Source organism: Balearica regulorum, chromosome 5, assembly GCF_011004875.1.
Source record: "Balearica regulorum gibbericeps isolate bBalReg1 chromosome 5, bBalReg1.pri, whole genome shotgun sequence".
NCBI lineage: Eukaryota > Metazoa > Chordata > Aves > Gruiformes > Gruidae > Balearica > Balearica regulorum.
Window position 1 is genome coordinate 71,213,409 of NC_046188.1, and position 17,388 is coordinate 71,230,796.

Below are 17,388 nucleotides of genomic sequence, written 5' to 3' on the forward strand. Positions count from 1 at the left end.
CGCGACAGCTGTGTCCCACCACGCCAGCAGTGTCCTCACTAGGAGACCATGTCCACACCAGGAGAGCTGCAGCACACCAGGAGAAAACTGTCGCCCCCCAGGACAGTCATACCCCCCCCCAGGACAGCCATACCTCCCCCCGCCCCAGGATGGCCATACCCCCCCCCAAGGACAGCAATATCCTCCCCCCCCCCCAGCGCCGGACAGTCATACCCCCCCCCGGACAGCCATAACTCCCCCAGGACAGTCATACCCACCCCAGGACAGCCGTATCCCCCCGCCCAGGACAGCCATATCCCCCCCAAGACAGCCATACTCCATATCCCCCCCCAGGACAGCCATACCCACCCCAGGACAGCCATACATCCCCAGGACAGCCATATCCCCCCCAGGACAGCCATAACCCCCCAGGACAGCCATGTCCCCCCCCCAGAACAGCCATACATCCCCAGGACAGCCATACTCCCCCAGGACAGCCATATCCCCCCAGGACAGCCATACCCACCCCAGGACAGCCATACTCCCCCAGGACAGCAGTATCCCCCCCAGGTCAGCCATACCCAGCCCAGGACAGCCATATCCCCCCCAGGACAGCCATACCCCACCAGCAGAGTGACGGCCCCACCAGGAGAGCAGTGGACCCACCAGGAGAGCAGTGGACCTACCAGGAGAGCAGTGTCCCTACCAGGAGATCAGTGTCCCCACCTGCGTGGGACCCGCCGTGCAGTGCCACCGAGCCACTCGGGTTTGCAGGGGTGGCTGGAGACTTCCACCACACACGCAGAACCGAGATGGTGAGCTGCACTAGCACTTTGCTTTCCCATACGGGCAGTTTCACTTTGAACGTGTGCTGCTGTTTCCTTCCCTCTCAGGTCAAGTTTTTCACAACTTGCGACCTTTCTGCACCTTGTTTATTTTCCTCTTCTCTTTTCTTCTCAGTGCTGTCTCCTTCCCTCTCATGCTGCAGCGGAGGGTTGTGCTGAAGGCATGGAGACCACGGTGGCTCAGCTCAGCTGCTGTCAAGTCCTGCTCAGATTGGGACAGGCCAGCGAGCCAAAACAGCCGCGGCTGGGCCAGGTGGAGGGTAGGTGGTGGCTTTTGCCACTTTTCCTTGAAATTCACCCTGCCACAGGGCCACACATCAGTTCTGGTGTCCCACATCCAGGGAAGGGTCTGGTCGGCTGGGCCACCACGAGCTTCACCAGATGGTGGAGGTGGCTCTGCTCTGCCCGGGGACTTAAACAGGCAGCAGGGTCCTGTGGTGGGAACGGATCACGGTCAAGAAAAAGCTTCAAAAACTCAGGCTGCCCTATGGGTAACAGACCTAAAATCTAGCGGGATCTGCCAGAGCCGCTGCCAGGGGAAGGGGCAGGCTGAGGCGCTGCCCTTGAGGTGAAACTCAGGCCGCAAACCCCCCCGCAGCCATTTGCACACTCCTGGCAGTGCAAACGAGCCCCAAGTAAACAGCCACGAGCAGCTTCGTCAACACAAGCACATCCGCAGGCAGGCAGCCAGTCCGCGGGTCAAAGCGCAAAAGCCTCTTGGGCAAACGCGGCCGGCACTGCGGGGAGGGCACGGGGCGAGCTGGCAGAGCCCCCCAGGCCCCGAGCGAGGCACAGGCAGGAGTACACAGGTGCACAGCAAAATAACCCCAACGCTTTCTGAGACTGAAATTGCAAAAATGTCTCTGAACCGACTTCGCAGGAGATAACGTGTAGGGTAGAAAAGAAACTGAGAGCAGGCGCTGCCCCACCTACGGCTCCTGCCTGCACGGCAGCCCTCACCGTCACAGGTCTGCAGAGAAAAACTGAAGCATTCCACGGGGAAAGCTCCGGCCACCCTTGCTGCAGCCACGTCCCGTGCAGAGCGAAGACAAATCTTGCAAGAGCAAAACCTGCTTGGCCGATCGCAAAGCATTTCGAAGCTGCAGCACCCCACCTCGGCATGGACGTGTCACGCTCAACCCCAAAAGCCGCTTCAGGTTTGGGATTTCTGCCACCAGCTGTGATTACAAAGAGTGTCACCCAAAGGACAAATGTATCTTGGATGGAGAGACCCAAAGCGAAGTCAAACCCAGCCCTGTTGCTGCCGGGATCCCGGCACGCTCCCATTTCCCCGAGTTTTACCCATCTTACAGCGATGGCGGTCAGGCTGGGTTAAATTAGTGCAAACTCATTAATGGCCTCGAGCATTTTTAATAAAAGAAGTTAAGGACTGGTCTGATGTAGTGAGAGTGACACTGGGGAGACTGAAAGCCAGTTGGTTGTTGCTGAAATATCGGTGGTGCGATGCTGGATGTGCCGTGGGTGCAGCAAGGTTTCACGGGGCGGGCAGGCGCTTTGCGGTGAGCCCCAGGCCGGCAGTAGTGCCCGATGCCGGATGCGGGGCCACGCGGTGCTCTGCTAGCTGTGGTGCAGCTGCAGCACGTGGCTCTCACCGTCTGCCCTTCCTGCGAACTTCCTGCCCCATCAGGGAAACTCAGGGCTGCGGTTTGATGGGTGCCGCTCGCACCGGCACGGGGCCTCGCCGGCAGCCTGCAAAAAAACCGCTTCATCCCTCGCTCCCACCCCAGCCCTCCGCCACACCACCGGCCAACCTCGGTCCTCCGGCAAAAGCCAGCGGCTGGTGAAACCTATGAGCGCGTTCGGCAATGGGGGCCAGGAGAGGACTCGTGATGTGCCCACACCCTCCTCCTCCAGCTCTCCCCGCTGCTCCCCGGCACAGGAAGACGTATGGCCACCAGCATCACTTGCAGCCCTGTTTCACGCTCGGGTGCTGGCAGTGGAGGCAGATACAGTAAACCTCATAATTTTTGAGGGGCTGGAGGCGCTGCCCCAGATGTCACAGCAGCAGATCTGCCTGGCCAGGGGCTGTGAGAGGATGCTGTGGGGAACGCGGGCCGTGTGTCCTGCCGCCGTTTCAGGCTACAAACCCAGAGCCGTGCTGCCTGCTGATGTGCCGAGGAGGCCGGGGGAGCTCCAGTTTGTTAGTCTGACCACCCGTGAAAAGAAGAGATTGAACCATTCCTCTCCTCTCCTCCTCCTCGCCAAAGCCTGAATGCATATGGATTAAACAAAGGGGGCTATCAGGCGCTGCCTGCCCTGAAAGAGATAAAGCCCTGAATAAAAGGCAGATTTATCGAGCCAGGCTCCTCGGAGCCATCCCAGGCTCCTGGGGACCGGGCTGAGCCCAGCTGGAGGCTGCCAGCAAGTGGAGCCGAGCCTCGGAGAGCCGGCTGAGGGAGAGGGGGCTGCCTTACTGCCAACGCCTCCCCCAAAAAGAAGAAAAATTGAAAAGGGGGGCTAGAAGCAATCTTGGAGCAATCATCCGAAAAGCCAGCACTCTCCCGGCAGTGGCTTTGTCCCAGAAATGCTGTTTCGATGGGGCCAGGCTCTCACAGGGGGCTCCGGCTGCCCGCGGGTGAGCTGGTGGAGGGCTTCACCCTGAAGGTGAGCACCCTGACCCCGGCTCGGGAGGGTGGGTGGCAGGTCCCCCCAGGGATGCTGCCCAGCCACCGCAGCGATGTCCCTGTGGCCGTGACTACAGGGGCTTTGGCGAGCCAAGCTCTGCTGTGCCGCTCAGCCCCAAGAGTCATTGCGAACAAGCCCCAGTCGGGGTAATTTGCTAATTTATTTGCTGCCAACCTAGCCCGAAATGCTGGGGGGGGTGGAAAAAAACCTCAGCATTAATAGATGCTGGGAAGAGATCTGCAGCCACGCTTGGGTCTTATCTCTAATTATGTGTCTGTCTGAGCTGCAGCTGGCTCCTGGGATGTCTGGGTGTATTCGGCTCCTGGAGTTTCCCTTGAAGCCCGCTGGGAGCCCGGGCTACGAGCAGCGCCAATTAATACCCACCACAGGGAGAGGCGGCCGTGCGCCGTCTGGTTGCAAGCCGCCACGGCGAGGAGGAGCCATCCCGCAGGACGTGGGGAGCAAACGGGCCCCGGGTGATGCCACCGAAATACCGGAATCGGGACAGCAATTTCATCTGGGAAAAGGAGCAACTCCGTGAGAACGGGGAGAAAATTAAAACAAGGAACCCCCCCCACCCCGAATGCTGGCAGGCTGGGTTTTGAAAGTGCCTCTGTTCCAAAAATGCCATAGCTGTGGTGTTGCAACATTTCCAGAGCAAAACAGGGGCATCCTGCTGATCCGAAAGGGTCATTTTCATGGTAAAAAGCCGGCCACGGGGAGGAGGGTGGCTTGCTAAAACCCACTTCATCCTCTCCTCATCCAAAAGAAGGGAAACAGAATTTTTCAGCTGGAGCGGAGCAAAACAATCAGTGTCAACCTGAGGCATTTTCCAGGTCTGCGAGCAGGGGAAACAAAAAAAAGACAAAAACCAAACCACATTTCGGTTTATAGCTGGCTGGAGGGGGTTTTGTGTGCTGGCTTAGGTAGGCTTTTAAATGGAAATGCAGGCGTCCCTGCTGCAGCCACCACCGCCGCAACCCCCCGGCCAGCGGGTCGCCGCAGCCTGGGTGCATTGGGGTGAAAACAGTCGGGTAACGTCGTTCCGGCTTTGATCCCAGCTGCCTTATTTTCCCCCTCTGCCGATACGTAATTTGTTTCTGTTTTCAGAGCCCGGGAAACCCTGATTCACCCCATCCCACGGGGGATGCTTCCCAGGGCCGGGGGCTGCAGGGAGGGCTGGGGACCGGCCGAGCCCGTGCAGGGGGAGCAGGATGACACCCCTCTTCTCGCTCCATCGCACCCGGATGCCTCGGCCATTTGGGTGCGAGCCCCCCCCGGCTGGGGTGTCCCTGGGGTGGGGGCATTTCTACCCTCCGCCGTCTCCATCGTTCTGGCGGCTCCGCATCCCGCTCTCCTGTTGCTCAGAGATGTGGAGGCAGTTGCTAAGAGACACCGAAACGTCAGTATCTGGCCCTCAAGGAAAAAAAAGAGAAAAAAAAAAAAAAGAGACAGAGAAAGAGAGAGACAAGGGAGGACGAGGAGGAGGAGGGGAGGAAGGAGGTGGGGAAAGACCTGCTCCCATTGCCAGGCTCGGCAGCAGCCTTGGCCGCGGCTGCTGCGGGAGCCGCTCTCCCAACTTGGCGGCCTCCGGGGCGAGGGCGGCTGCCCGGCGACCCCCACCTCACCACCCAGGCCCAGCGGCCGTGGGGAGCTGAGCCCCGCTCATCCCCTGGCCGGCGTGAGTACCCCGGGGGGTCAGGGGCCTGTGGGGAATGGGGGTGGCTGGGGCGGCAGTGTCCCCCACCCCAGTAAGATGGGGTGGTGGGGAGAGGATGGAGCCTGGGAGGGCATGGGCGAGGGAGGAAGGAGCAAAGATAGCCAGGCGGTGGGGGGCAAGAGCAGGCCAGGCACAGGGATGCTGTGCTGGAGGGGGGGACCCCGGGTGGGTGCTGGGGAGGGGGTTATCCCCGCAGAACCGGGCGGGGAGGGCGTCCCCAGCACCAGGCTGAGTCGGTGGCGGCAGGGCCTGGCAGGGGGGCTGGGGAGCAGGCACCCCCCGGCTCTGCCCATCGCCGGCCGGGATGGGCTGACCAAGGTCAGCAGGCCTGGGGGGCTCTTTTTCGGCAGAAATCCCTTGGGGGGAAAGCTTGGAGGAGTGGGGTGGCCCCGGTGCGGGGGGCACAGGGAGGGTGCAGGTGCCCCACGCTGCCGACCCAGGCTGCACGAGCCGCGGCCCCCCAGCAGGGCGTGTGGCCAGCGTGGCTTTCTCCTGCCCCTCTTCTCGCAGGCAGCCGAAAACAGCCTGAAGCTGGCCCCCCCGGTGCCCCGGGACTCACAGACCGCCGTGCCCCCAGGGGGGGATTTAGCGTGCCCCCCGAATGCCGCCGGGATGGCCAGAGCATCGCTTTGCTAGCTCAGAACCCGGCCCCGATCAGCACTGCCGGCAGCCCTCGGCGTGAGCGGGCAGGCGGCCCTTTCCCTGCAGCGGGATGGCCCCTGCCGCCCCGTGAGGGTCCGGGCCTCCCCGCCGGCGCCCACGGGGTGGGGGTTCGCCGCCACCCCGCCATGCTGCTGGGCCCCTGGCTGGTGGCGGCAGCGGCGGCGGTGGCGGTAGCGGCGGGCGCCGGGGCGGGCTGCCCGGTGCTGTGCACGTGCCGCGGGCAAGCGGTGGACTGCAGCGGGCAGCGGCTCTTCTCGGTGCCCCCTGAGCTACCGCTGGACACCGGCAACCTCAGCCTGGCCCACAACCGCATCGCCAGCATCCCGCCGGGCTACCTGGCCTGCTACGGCCAGCTGCGGGCCCTCGACCTGCGCAACAACTCGCTGGCGGCTCTGCCGGCCGGGCTCTTCCTGGGCGCCCGCCGCCTGGCGCACCTCGACCTCAGCTACAACAACTTCAGCCTGGTGGCGGCCGACATGTTCCTGGAGGCCAGCGGGCTGCTGCGCCTCGACCTCAGCCACAACCCCGGCCTGCGGCGGGTGCACCCCCAGGCCTTCCGGGGCCTGGCACAGCTGCGGGAGCTGGACCTCAGCTACGGGGGGCTGTCGGCCATCAGCCTCGACGCCCTGGAGGGGCTGCCGGGGCTGGTGGGCCTCCGCCTGGGCGGCAACCCCTGGGTGTGCGGCTGCGCCATGGAGCCCTTCCTCAAGTGGCTGCGGGGACGCATCCAGCGCTGCGCGTCGGGTAGGTGCCCCCCGAGCCCCCCCACCCGCCCCGTGTCTCGGGGGCCCGACAGCCGCCCTGACGCCGCTTGCTCCGCAGATTCGCAGCTGGCCGAGTGCCGGGCCCCCCCCGAGGTGGCGGGAGCCCCCCTGCTCTCCCTGACGGAGGAGAGCTTCCAGGCCTGCCACCTCACCCTGACGCTGGACGACTATCTCTTCATCGCCTTCGTCGGCTTCGTCGTCTCCATCGCCTCGGTGGCCACCAACTTCCTGCTGGGCATCACGGCCAACTGCTGCCACCGCTGGAGCAAGGCCAGCGAGGACGAGGACGTTTAGGTACCGCCGCCGTCGCTGACGTCCCCCCGGCGCGGCCAACCCGGCGGGGACGCCTGACTGTGCCTTGTCCTCATCCCCTCCCGCTGCCCCCCCGTGCCAGGGTGGCCCTCGAGATGCCGACCCGGCTGTGGCAGGGGAGACCCGGGGACGGATCCTCCTCCTTTTGCCCCAAAACAAGGACTTTTTGCACCCTCCAGGATTGTCCCCCCGCCCCAGCACCGTGAGCTTGCCCCCCCCCCCCCATTCCCACCACCAAGGGCTGGTGGAGGCAGCGGCACAGGGTCCCGTGGGCGTCCCGTGGGAGCCTCCACATGGTGCTGGTCGGTGGCTGCAACTGGGGAGCCACCCCCCCCCCCCGCTTGGGAGAGAGACCCCCCCAAAGCGGTGTGCGTGTGCCTTGGGGGACGCCAGCCACCCGCCCCAGGGCAAAACCAAGGAAATCCCCGCTTTCAGCCCACAAGCAGCACCGGTGGAGCCCCCCCCCGAATCTTGCCCACACTCTCCAGCCTCCCCGAAAAGTGGGGGGACCCGGTGCCCGCACCCAGTTTGGCACTACCGCTCCCGCAGGAGGGACCCGGGGGACGCCTGCGCCTTGCCGGTGACACCGGGCCATGCTGGGACAGCACCGGGGCCATCGTGCCCGGCAGCAGGCCCAGCAATGAGCATCTCCCGGGGACGGCTGTCCCGGCCGTGTTTCAGTCCTCGCCGTTCTCTTCCAAAGTCTCGCACCAGTTCGGGGCTGAACTGGGCACTGAGCATCGCCCGGCGGTAGGGGACCCCATTGCCTCGTCCCTGCTGGCCAATGTGGGAAGGTTGGGAGGTGAAAAGAATGCCAAAAAAAAGAGAAAAAAAAGAAAAAAAAAGAGAAAAAAAAACAAACAAAAAAGAAAGCAAATGACCCCTCTGTCCAGCCGGGGAGCCGCCGTCATGGCTGGTCCTACGGCCAGCACGCGTCGGGCACAGGAGTGGGGCTGAGGGGGGGCTTGGCGCATCCCAAGAAGGGTCTGCCCATGAGTTGTTTTATTTGCTTACCATATCTCCCCCTGCATGGAGGTAAAGTGTAGCTGTGGGCGCAGTTTAAAACCAAACCAACCAAAAAAACCGGAGAAAACGGGGAAAAAAGAGGCAACGTGCTGGTTCAGCAATGCCACCCCCATCGCTGAGCATCCCCCGGGGCTGGGACCCCTGGCAGCAGCGTGGAGGCAGAAGGCTGGGGGCACAACTCGGCGTCACCCGCGGTGCCGTGCCGGCGGTGTCAGTGTAAGACCCCGTGGGGACGTGGCCCTCCGCCAGGTCCTGTGCCGGCTGGGGGGAGGCGGGTGTCCTGCGTGGGCCACCCTGAGCTGCGGTAGGCAGGGCTGCACCCACGGCCAGGTGGGACCCACGGCCAGCTCGCACCGAAGGCAGGGCTGCACCCACGGCGAGGTTGCACACCCCCCCCCCAGCCCCACACCCACAGGAGGGCAGCAGTCCCCCAGCGCTGCGTCCTGGGAAGGGGCACTTGGGGTCTTTTTTCTTTATTTTCTTTTTTTTTTTCTTTTTGGCAAGCCTGAGGCACCCCCACACACCCTCTGCACGCCGAGGACAAGACGCATCTTTCCACTGGCACGTCCTGGCCTCGTTCCGTGGGGACAGCGGAGGAAGAGCAAGCACTCCTCCCCAGCGCCCGGCTCTGCAGCCAGACCCATTTTCTTTCTTTCCGAAGCAAAAATGGCCTGGCCCTTGCGCTTCGCTCTGTCCCGCTGCAGGGAGGGCAGGGTCCCGCCTTTGGGTGCCGGATTCTGCCAGCATCTGCCCGGCAGGTGCTGGTGCCAGGCCAGGGTGTGCCGGGCCCCGCCATGGGTGTTCCTGCGGCACGGCCACCTCCTGTCCTGCAGCCAGCCGGGAGCGCCCGGGCGTGGAGGCAGCCACCCTGCCTTCCTCTCGGCTTCTCCTTCCCTTTGCTTCATCCTCATCCCCATCATCTTCTTCCTTTTCTCTTTTTCTTTTTTTTTGTCTTTTTCTTTTTCTTTCTTTTTCTTTTTCTTTTTCTTTTTTTTTCTTTTTCTTTCTTTTTCTTTTTCTTCTTTTCTCTGTCTTTTTATTGTATTGTTTCTCCCTTTCCTTTCCTTTCCTTTCCTTTCCTTTCCTTTCCTTTCCTTTCCTTTCCTTTCCTTTCCTTTCCTTTCCTTTCCTTTCCTTTCCTTTCCTTTCCTTTCCTTTCCTTTCCTTTCCTTTCCTTTCCTTTCCTTTCCTTTCCTTTCCTTTCCTTTCCTTTTTCCTCCCTTCCCCTCTCCTTCCCCCTTTCCCCCTCTCTCCACACTGCTCCCAGCACGGGGGGGTGGAGAAGACAAAGGGGAAAAGCCGAATCCCCCCGGTCTTTGTACGGAGCACATTTTATAACCGCGGACTTTTGTAAAACGGCGATCACTTTTTCAGAGCCGAACCTCTAACAATAAAGAGCATCAGCGCAGCCCTGCTCGGGGCTGGGCACAGGCGTGTGCGACGGGGACACGCGTGGCGGGGCGGCGGGGCCGGGAAGGCGGTGGCCCACAACCTGCAGAAGGCATCAGCCGTGTTTTTCCCCTCCCGGCGCTTCCTGTTATTCCTCCGGCAGCATCTCCCGGCCCCGGCGGGGCCCAGCTGCCGGCAGCCGGGTCACCTCCGTGTCACCTCGCTCCCCGGGACCCCCCTCCCGCCCCAGGGCCGCGCGGGCAGGGGGGGACGCGGGGGCCATTCCGACTTGCCGGAGCCGAGAGGTCGGGCAGCAGCTGTGCCACGTCCGGCCGACGCGGGCGGCCCTGGGGGAGCGGGCGGGGGGGCACTGCCGGACGGTGGCAGCCCCCTTTGCCCACCCCCGGCCGTGCAGCAGAGGGTCGAGCCCGCTCGGCGCCGGGCAGCCCGCCGGGCGTTGGCAGTCACCCCTCACCCCGGCACTTCCCTCGTCCTCCGCTGCCCCCACGCCCACCCACCCGTCCCTGCAGCCTTCATCTGTCTGTCCATCCTTCCAGACACCCCTCCATCCCTCCATCCCTCCATCCGTGCACCCTTCCTCCCAACAGCTGTCCATCCATCCATCCATCCATCCGTCCGTCCACCCATCCGTCTGTCCGTCCATCCATCCTTCCACGTGCTCCATCCCCACCTCCCTTCCCAAACCTCTCCCACCCCCCCAAATTTTCCCTCACCCACCTTTCCCACCCCTCCTTCTCCGTCGTTCCTCCCCCTCCATCCCCTCCCCAGCACAGGGGGGTGGGCACCACCGGACCCTCGGGGTCCCACGCTGCGGCTCGCCCGCAGCCTTTCACCCCTCGGCCGACTGAAGGTGCTTGAACCTCTGGAAACAGGGGAGAGAAAAAACCCAAACTCTCTCCATCCATTTCACCCCATTTCTCTCTCTTAACGCCCCTCGTGCGCAGCCTCAGCTCTGCCTCCCAAAGCCGCAGCGCTTGGCATTTCCACCCGAAGCTTTTCCTTCTCCTAACACAGGGCCAATCGGCCCCCCACGGGGCGTCGGGGCCAAATTTCGGGGGTCGCCATGGGTGTGGCGTGGTGGGGACGCACCGGGGCAGGGACGCCCGACATGAGCCCCCTCCGTCGCCTTCTCCGAAAGCCGCCAGCTCTCACCCCATGGCTATTTTCTCGGCTATTTCTGAGCCCCGAGGTCTGCCGAAAGCTCCCCTGCGCGGCGAGGAAGCGCGGCTTTGGCAAATCCACGTTTTCCTGGCACAAACGGGAGCTGGACCCCCCACCCGTGGCGCAGGGATGCGGGGTCCCCGCTCCGTTTGCTTTGGGGTGGGACGTGTGAAGGCAGCCCAGAGCCGGGCTGCAAACAAGGAGGTCACTTCAAAGGGGACGCCCGGGGGCATCGGCCCGGCTTAGCACCACGCCAAATTATTTCGGCACCCCCCCGGGCGGGGTGGGGGGGGTTCAACCCCCTGCCTGGCCATTTGGTAGCTTAAAAAAAGCAGCTCGGGGCTGGGAGGCTCCCTGGGGCGTGGGGGGGGCTGGCTCCTGTCCCCGTCCCCGTCCCCTTCCCGTCCCCGCCGGCCGTGCTGGTCCATCCCTCACCCCGCGTCTCCCCGTTGGACCCCCCACACCCTTTGGGTCCAACCGAACAACCTCCTTTCTGCCCAGCGCCACGTCCCCCGGCACAGGGTTTGGGGACACCTGGCCATGCCCCGCAGCCCCCAGCCGAGCCTGAACCCGCAGCGGGCTGCGGCAAGCCGAGGCGTCGCTTTTTTGGGCTTGAGGGTCCCCAAATCCACCCCGGGGGAGCGCACCCCCAGCTCCCCAGCCTTCCCAGCGCTTTCCGAGGATGCTTCCAGTTTCGGCGGGGTCCCGCTCCCCATCCCCCCGTCCCGCAGTCCTCGGCTGTCCCCCGCTCCATCTTCCCTCCTCATTTTTCCCCCACTGCGCTGCCGCAGGAAGGCAACACCTTCCTTATCTCCTTCCGACGGGTGGTCCGGGCCCCCGCTGCCCCTTCCCCCCCAGCTCTGGCCTTGGGTTTTTTCTGAAGTGTCCCTGCGTTTCCCTCCAGAGACTCCTCAGCTAAACACTTCCCTCCTGGAAGGGAAAGGGAAATCTCCGAGAGGCAGATAGAAAGTCGGCGGCTCCCGTCTCTGCTGGCAGGGCGCCTGCAGCCGTTTCCGCGCCCAGCCACCGTGCCGGGGAGGAAACTGCCCTCGCCGGCTCCCCGCCGAACAACGGGGCCCCCGTCACCCCCTTTTAGTGCTGGGTTATCTGGGGTTGGTGGTGGGATGGAGGGAGGGAGGGAGGGATGGAGGGGTGGAGGGAGGGATAGTGAGATGCAGGGATGGAAGAGGAGGTGGATAGAGGGATGGAGGGTGGGATGGAGGGATAGAGAAAGGGGGGAGAGGAGGGAGGGAGTTATGGAGGGAGGGAAGGATGGAGGGAGGGATGGAGGGGTGGAGGGAGGGATGGGTGGAGGGATGCAGGGAGGGACAGATGGATTGATGGATGGACAGACTGGCGGATGGACAGATGAGCGATATCAGGGGTCTCTGCAGGGCAAGTGAGCCTGGAAGGCACCTTGAATGTAAACATGCTTCTCCCCCCAAGTTTCTCTCCAGGACATGCAGCATTTCCACCCCCCGAGCCCCCCAACTCTTAGACCAAACCAGACCCATGGGGAACCCCCCAACCGGGGTGAAAAGAGCCACCGCAGGCCCCCAGCCCTCTGCGCGGGGCGGTGTGTCCAAACCACAGCCCCCGCCGGCCAGCCCCTCCATTGACTTCGTGAAGACAAAGGCCGGTCCCCGAGGAGGGGTGACTCTGGCTGGGCTGGCTCCCAAAACAAGGTGGCAGCAAGCGGGAAAGTTAACGCAGCCCCCCCCCGACGGGAAGCTTCCCAAGGAACCCAGTAATGATCCCGCATCCTTTCCAAGCAGGAACAAAGGCCGAGGAGACAGGATAGTTCATCACGAGTAAATGAAGGATGTAAATAACAAATAGGGGGAAGATTTATTTAGAGCGAAGCCTCAGGAAGCGGCGGGGGCCGGGGAGGGAAATGGGAGAGGAGCCATTTGGTGGCTCATCAAAATCCCAGGTCAGCGTGGGCCGCTGTCCTGCCCAGCGACCAAACCCCCCCACACCCCGTCCAAACCCAAACGGTGCCCCCATGCCTTGTCCCCATCCGTCCCTCGGGTTTTGGGGATTTAACAGCATCAGCAGCCCGTTTTCACACCGCGGGGGTGAGTCACCCAGGGCTGGTTCTGGCCTCAGATAAGGAACAGAAAAGCCCGAAAATGGGATTTGGTGGGACAGGGCGGCTGCCTGATGCAATCAGAGCCGCTGAGAGGGGGGTCCTGGGGCAGGCGGGACACCGGGGGGGGGGGCTGCGCACTTTTTGGTGTTAAATCACCCACATCCCAGTGCGCTGCAATGCTCGGATGCGTTGGGATGGGAATTTTTGCATTTCCCAAAGTGTGCGCTGGGGAAGAGACGGGGGAGAGGCTGCCCCGGGCTCGAGCCTGCAGCGGGGGCTGTGGGGCTCGGGGGGGTACCCAGGAGGGGCCATGGGCAGATGTGGGGTGCAGGGACACCCCATAGTGCGCGCACACACACGTGCAACACCCCCTGGTCACGCACACCCTAAAACCCACCTGTACCCCCCACACACCCCCTCCATGCCACTCCACACCACGTGTCCCCCAAGTCCATTCCCCCCCCATGCCCCCAGAGGGAACTGCACACACCCTGCTCCTTTTTTAACCAAAATTCATTTATTTGTCACAAAATCCAAAGCCCTGCGGGTGTCGGGGGAGCTGCCCCTGCCCGAGCCCCCCAGGGGCTCCTCCCAGGGTCTGCCCAGCCCCTGCCTCAGTTTCCCCTTCCCACAAGCAGGGCTTTCCAGTGGGGGGGGGTGTCCCCAAAGCAAGCCAGGCTCTGGGGCGAGGAGGAGGTGGTGGGGTCCCCCCAAGGAGACCAGCTCGGGGGACACCAGGGATGGGTCAGAGGGGGGCTAGGCACGAAACAGCGTCTCCTGAGTGGCAGGGTCCAGCTTGCCCCCCGGGATCGGCCCCCCCTTGCCGCCGGGGGGGTGGCTGTGCCCCGAGGAGTAGCTGGCGGAGCGCTCGGTCCCGGGGCCGGGGGTCCGGCAGCAGAGGAGGGTGGCGCAGGCATGGCGGAAGCGGGGGTCGAAGAAGGCGTAGAGGAAGGGGTTGAGGCAGCTGTTGATGTAGGCGATGCCGGTGCAGTAGGGGTGGAGGTTGTTGAGGAAGGCGTGGAGGCCGCAGGACCACGGCAGCACCTCCAGGTCCATCAGGACGTAGAGGGTCTTGACCAGGTGGAAGGGCAGCCAGCAGCCCCCGAAGGCGGCCACCAGCACCGTGATGATGGTGAGGAGGCGCTTGCGCTTGCGGGGCCCCTCGGCCCGCTCCCGGCGGAAGTGGCTGGCCACGGTGCGGGCGATGAAGAAGTAGCAAGTCAGCATGACGGCGAAGGGGGCCACGAAGCCCAGGGCGGTGGAGGAGAGCCCCAGCCCCACCTCCCAGGCGCCCTCCGTCCCCGGGGCGGCCAGGTCCCCGTAGTCCATGTAGCAGGTGATCTTGGTGTCCCCGTTGAGGGCGGCCGCCCGCCGCAGCACCAGGGCCGGCAGGGCCAGCAGAGCCGCCAGCACCCACAGGGCCACCGTGGCCACCAGCCCGCTGACCCGCGAGCGCAGCTTGGCAGTGGCCAGGGGCCGGACGATGGCCAGGTAGCGGTCAAAGCTCAGCCCCGTCAGGCAGAAGACGCTGGCGTACATGTTGACAAAGACCAGGTAGCTGCTGACCTTGCAGGCGGCCGTGCCGAAGGGCCAGTGGTAGCCCAGCCAGGCGTAGGCGGCCCACAGCGGCAGGGTGGCCACGAAGGTGAGGTCGGCGGCGGCCAGGTTGGCGATGAAGGTGTCAGCCGAGCGCCGGCGGTCCCGGCCGCCCTTGAAGACGGTCCAGAGGACCAGCCCGTTGCCCGCCGTGCCCAGCAGGAAGACCAGCAGGTAGATGGCGGGCAGCAGGGACAGCGAGGGGCCCCACTCAGTGTACTCGCACTCCGTCTCGTTCTCCCCGTAGGCATAGGCGTCCGTCGCCTCCTCCATGCCGCCGGCCGCTGGGCTCAGCTCAGCTCAGCTCATCCCGGGCTCACCGATCTCCTCCGGCCCTCTGAGCCCGGCCCAACGAATCCCACCGCGTTACCTCCCCTTCCTCCTCCTCCTCCGCCCTCCTCCTTGATGGGACAGCCGGGACGGACAGCCGGATGGGGGGAGCCCCCGTGGGAAATTTCACAGCTCCCCCTCCACCCTCCATCTGGCTCCTTCCCGGGGGGTTTTACCAAGCTCTCACCCAAGTGTCAAAGCGCCATCCCCTGAGACGACCCCCCGGCCCCCCCGCAGGGCAGCTGCCTCCCCGGGGATTTCGGTCACCGGGTTCGGTGCTGCGGCTTGGGGGAGCAGCCCCGGCAGGGCAGGGGGGGCGCGAGGGCCGGGCGTGCACCCAGCACCCTGCAAGTCCAAATTCACATTTGGGATTTCACCTCTGGGGTGCTGCAGTCGGCGTTTTGCTTCGGGGTGTTGCACTTCAGGTTTCGCATTTTGCGTTCGGAGCGTTGCACTGGGCGTTTTGCAGCAGGGTGTTGCTCTTGGGGGGGGCGTTTGGCCGTTGGAATGTTGCATTTGGCGTTTGGCATTTGGCGTTTGGCACTTGGGATTTTACATTTTGCTTCCAGGGTTTTGCATTTTGCAAACAGTCGTGGCACTGAGAGGGTCCCAAATTGCCAGGGCCCTGTTTCGAGTGTGACATGCTGGGGAGACCTTTATGCATTTACCAAAAATCTGAGGAGGGGGAGCTCCGGGATTCCCCCCCGCTCTGCAAAAAGACCATTTTCAGGCATCGTCTGCTGAAGGACCAGACGGGGCTGCAGAGCCCTCGCTGCATCCCGGCTCTGCGCGGGCTTTGCTGGCCGGTAAAGGAGCCAAACGCAGCGACGCCTTCAGCCGAGCCAACAAAGAAGAAAAATCACCCCCACCCCAAAAATAAACTGTTCGGAGGGAGCAGGAGGAGGGGGGAGCTCCCTGGCGTGGGAGGGCACAGCCGAGCCGCGGGACGGGGCTGTCCCACGGGGGCTGAACACTCGTGGTTACGGTTTTGGGGAAAAGCACTGGAGAAGCCGAGTGGGACTTTGCAAAAAGTAAAGTCTGAAAAGCCGCGATTTCCCCGGGAGGCCGGGAAGAGCTGGGGGGGGGCTTGGGCAGGGCCAGGAGCCGGAGGAGCAGAGGAGCCTTTCGCTGTCAGAAAAGGTAAATCACGAGAGGAACGGGCTGCAAAAACGGGAAGGCTAAAGGCTAAAACCCAAGCGCCGCTGGGGTGGAGGAACCACAGGGAGGGCAAAACCCCCGGCGACCCCCCCCGCCGGCACAGCGGGTCCCTTTTCCCAGCAAAGTGGTGCAAAGAAAGGCGGTGAAATGGAGGGGGGCAGCTCAGAGGTGTCTCCAAAGTCAGAAAATCCTGGAGCGGTAGGGGAGGGAGAGGGGCTGGGAAATTGGGGGTGCGGGCGGAAGCCCAAGGGGACCCAAAGCCATCAGCCTGGGAGAAGGAACCAGGGCTCGATCAGCTGGGGATAGCGAATAATAAATAATATTAATAAATAAATAATAAACTATTGCAGTGACGGGGACAGTCCCTCGGGAAGGCACGGGTTCACCCTGCAGGTTCGGTGCTCGGGCCAACAGGTCTTTGAAGAGTTAAAATAAAAAGCTGCTAAAAATCGACACCTAAATGTGACGGCTGCTGATTTAAGTGAAAACCCGAAGTTTGTTTAAAAAAGGGACGGACCCCCCACACGCAAACCGAGCCTGCTGAAGACGTTATTTAAGCCTATTAGCTAATAAATGGAATAAAATAGGGAAATAAAAGAAATGTTAATTAGACCCTTGGTATCTGCTACAAAGGGAGATGTTCCAGCCGGGTAACGAAGATCACTATTAATAACGATCTCGGCTATTTCTGTCTCCTGTGGGTAGCGCAGGAGAACAGGTAACCCTTTCCAGCCCCGCCAAGCCGATGCCTTGCCAAAAAGCTGCCGGCAACGCCGGGGCGGGGGGGGGGTGAAGGGCCCCAGTGGCCTCCTCGCTGCCCCAGCAGTGGGGACAGCTCTGCTCGTGCACACTCCTCGGTGCCACCCCGGGGTGCCAGCGTGGTCCCCGGCTCTGGGCTCACCCACGCGCAGCCTCCTCCGGTGGGCTGGACCCCCCCGGGTGGGGTTTGCTGGAGCCCCGGGGGGTGGGTTGGTGGCCAGGGCCGGGGCGAAGGGCCCCGAAGCTGAGGGGAGCAGCGGCAGGGTGTTATCACCGGTGGGGGTGGCGGGGCTGATAACGAACACTGTTATCTGTAACACCGTTATCTGTAACGCCATAACGCCGTTAGGCAGCAGGAATGTGGCTGGGGGTGCGGGGAGGGGGCTAGGGGGGCTTGGGGCGCCCAGCCCGGCAGGGAGCACCCGCAGCCCCAGACCGGAGAGCAGCGAGAGGCTGGGGGACCCTCACTCCTCGTCCCCAGGGAAGGAATCCCGGCAGCCAGCGGCTCCACCAGGATGGCAGCGCAGAGCCAGGCGCGTGGCCGTCCCCGCACAGGCAGCGGGGGGGAGCAGCACCCCGGGGCAGCAGCACCCCGGGACACGCCGGGAGGGAGGGAGGGAGGCGGCTGAGCTCTCGCTGTAGCTCCAGGTCGAGCCGAGGGCTGGGGCGAGCAGGAGCCCTCAGACCAACTCACTGCACAAAGCTTTGCCGGGGGCAAGTCGAGCCCATCGAGCGTCTGCCGGGTTCCTCAGCTCGCATCCATGCGGCACACACCAGGCCTGGCACAAAGGCCACCCCCAAACAGGGGCTGCTCCACGGGGGACAGGGGAGAGCGTCTGCCGGGAGCAGTGACCGTCCCCGCTCTGTCCCCTGGTCCCCCTGTGCAGCCTCCCGGGTGCCGGTGGGGCGGGAGCCCCTGCAGGGGGT

At 63.6% G+C, this 17,388-nt stretch overlaps 2 protein-coding genes across 3 annotated transcripts; one reads left to right on the forward strand and one right to left on the reverse strand.

Annotated features, from left to right (window-relative positions):
• Positions 1-4,873: 4,873 nt before the first annotated feature.
• On the forward strand, positions 4,874-9,352 carry LRRC55 (leucine rich repeat containing 55). Of its 2 annotated transcripts, XM_075753105.1 has the most exons (4): positions 4,874-5,151; positions 5,701-6,597; positions 6,676-6,911; positions 8,460-9,352. In XM_075753105.1, the coding sequence occupies exons 2-3, from the start codon at positions 5,979-5,981 to the stop codon at positions 6,909-6,911; spliced, it is 855 nt and encodes a 284-aa protein (XP_075609220.1). In that variant the 5' UTR covers positions 4,874-5,151; positions 5,701-5,978; the 3' UTR covers positions 8,460-9,352. The 2 variants fall into 2 exon arrangements, with proteins under 2 accessions (XP_075609220.1, XP_075609219.1); XM_075753104.1 differs by lacking the exon at positions 8,460-9,352 and having other exon boundaries at positions 4,982-5,151; positions 6,676-8,189.
• A 3,763-nt stretch (positions 9,353-13,115) lies between these two features.
• Positions 13,116-14,568, reverse strand: APLNR (apelin receptor). The gene has a single exon (XM_075755703.1). It carries the CDS (start codon positions 14,485-14,487, stop codon positions 13,375-13,377), a length of 1,113 nt encoding a protein of 370 aa, XP_075611818.1. The 5' UTR covers positions 14,488-14,568; the 3' UTR covers positions 13,116-13,374.
• Positions 14,569-17,388: the final 2,820 nt, after the last annotated feature.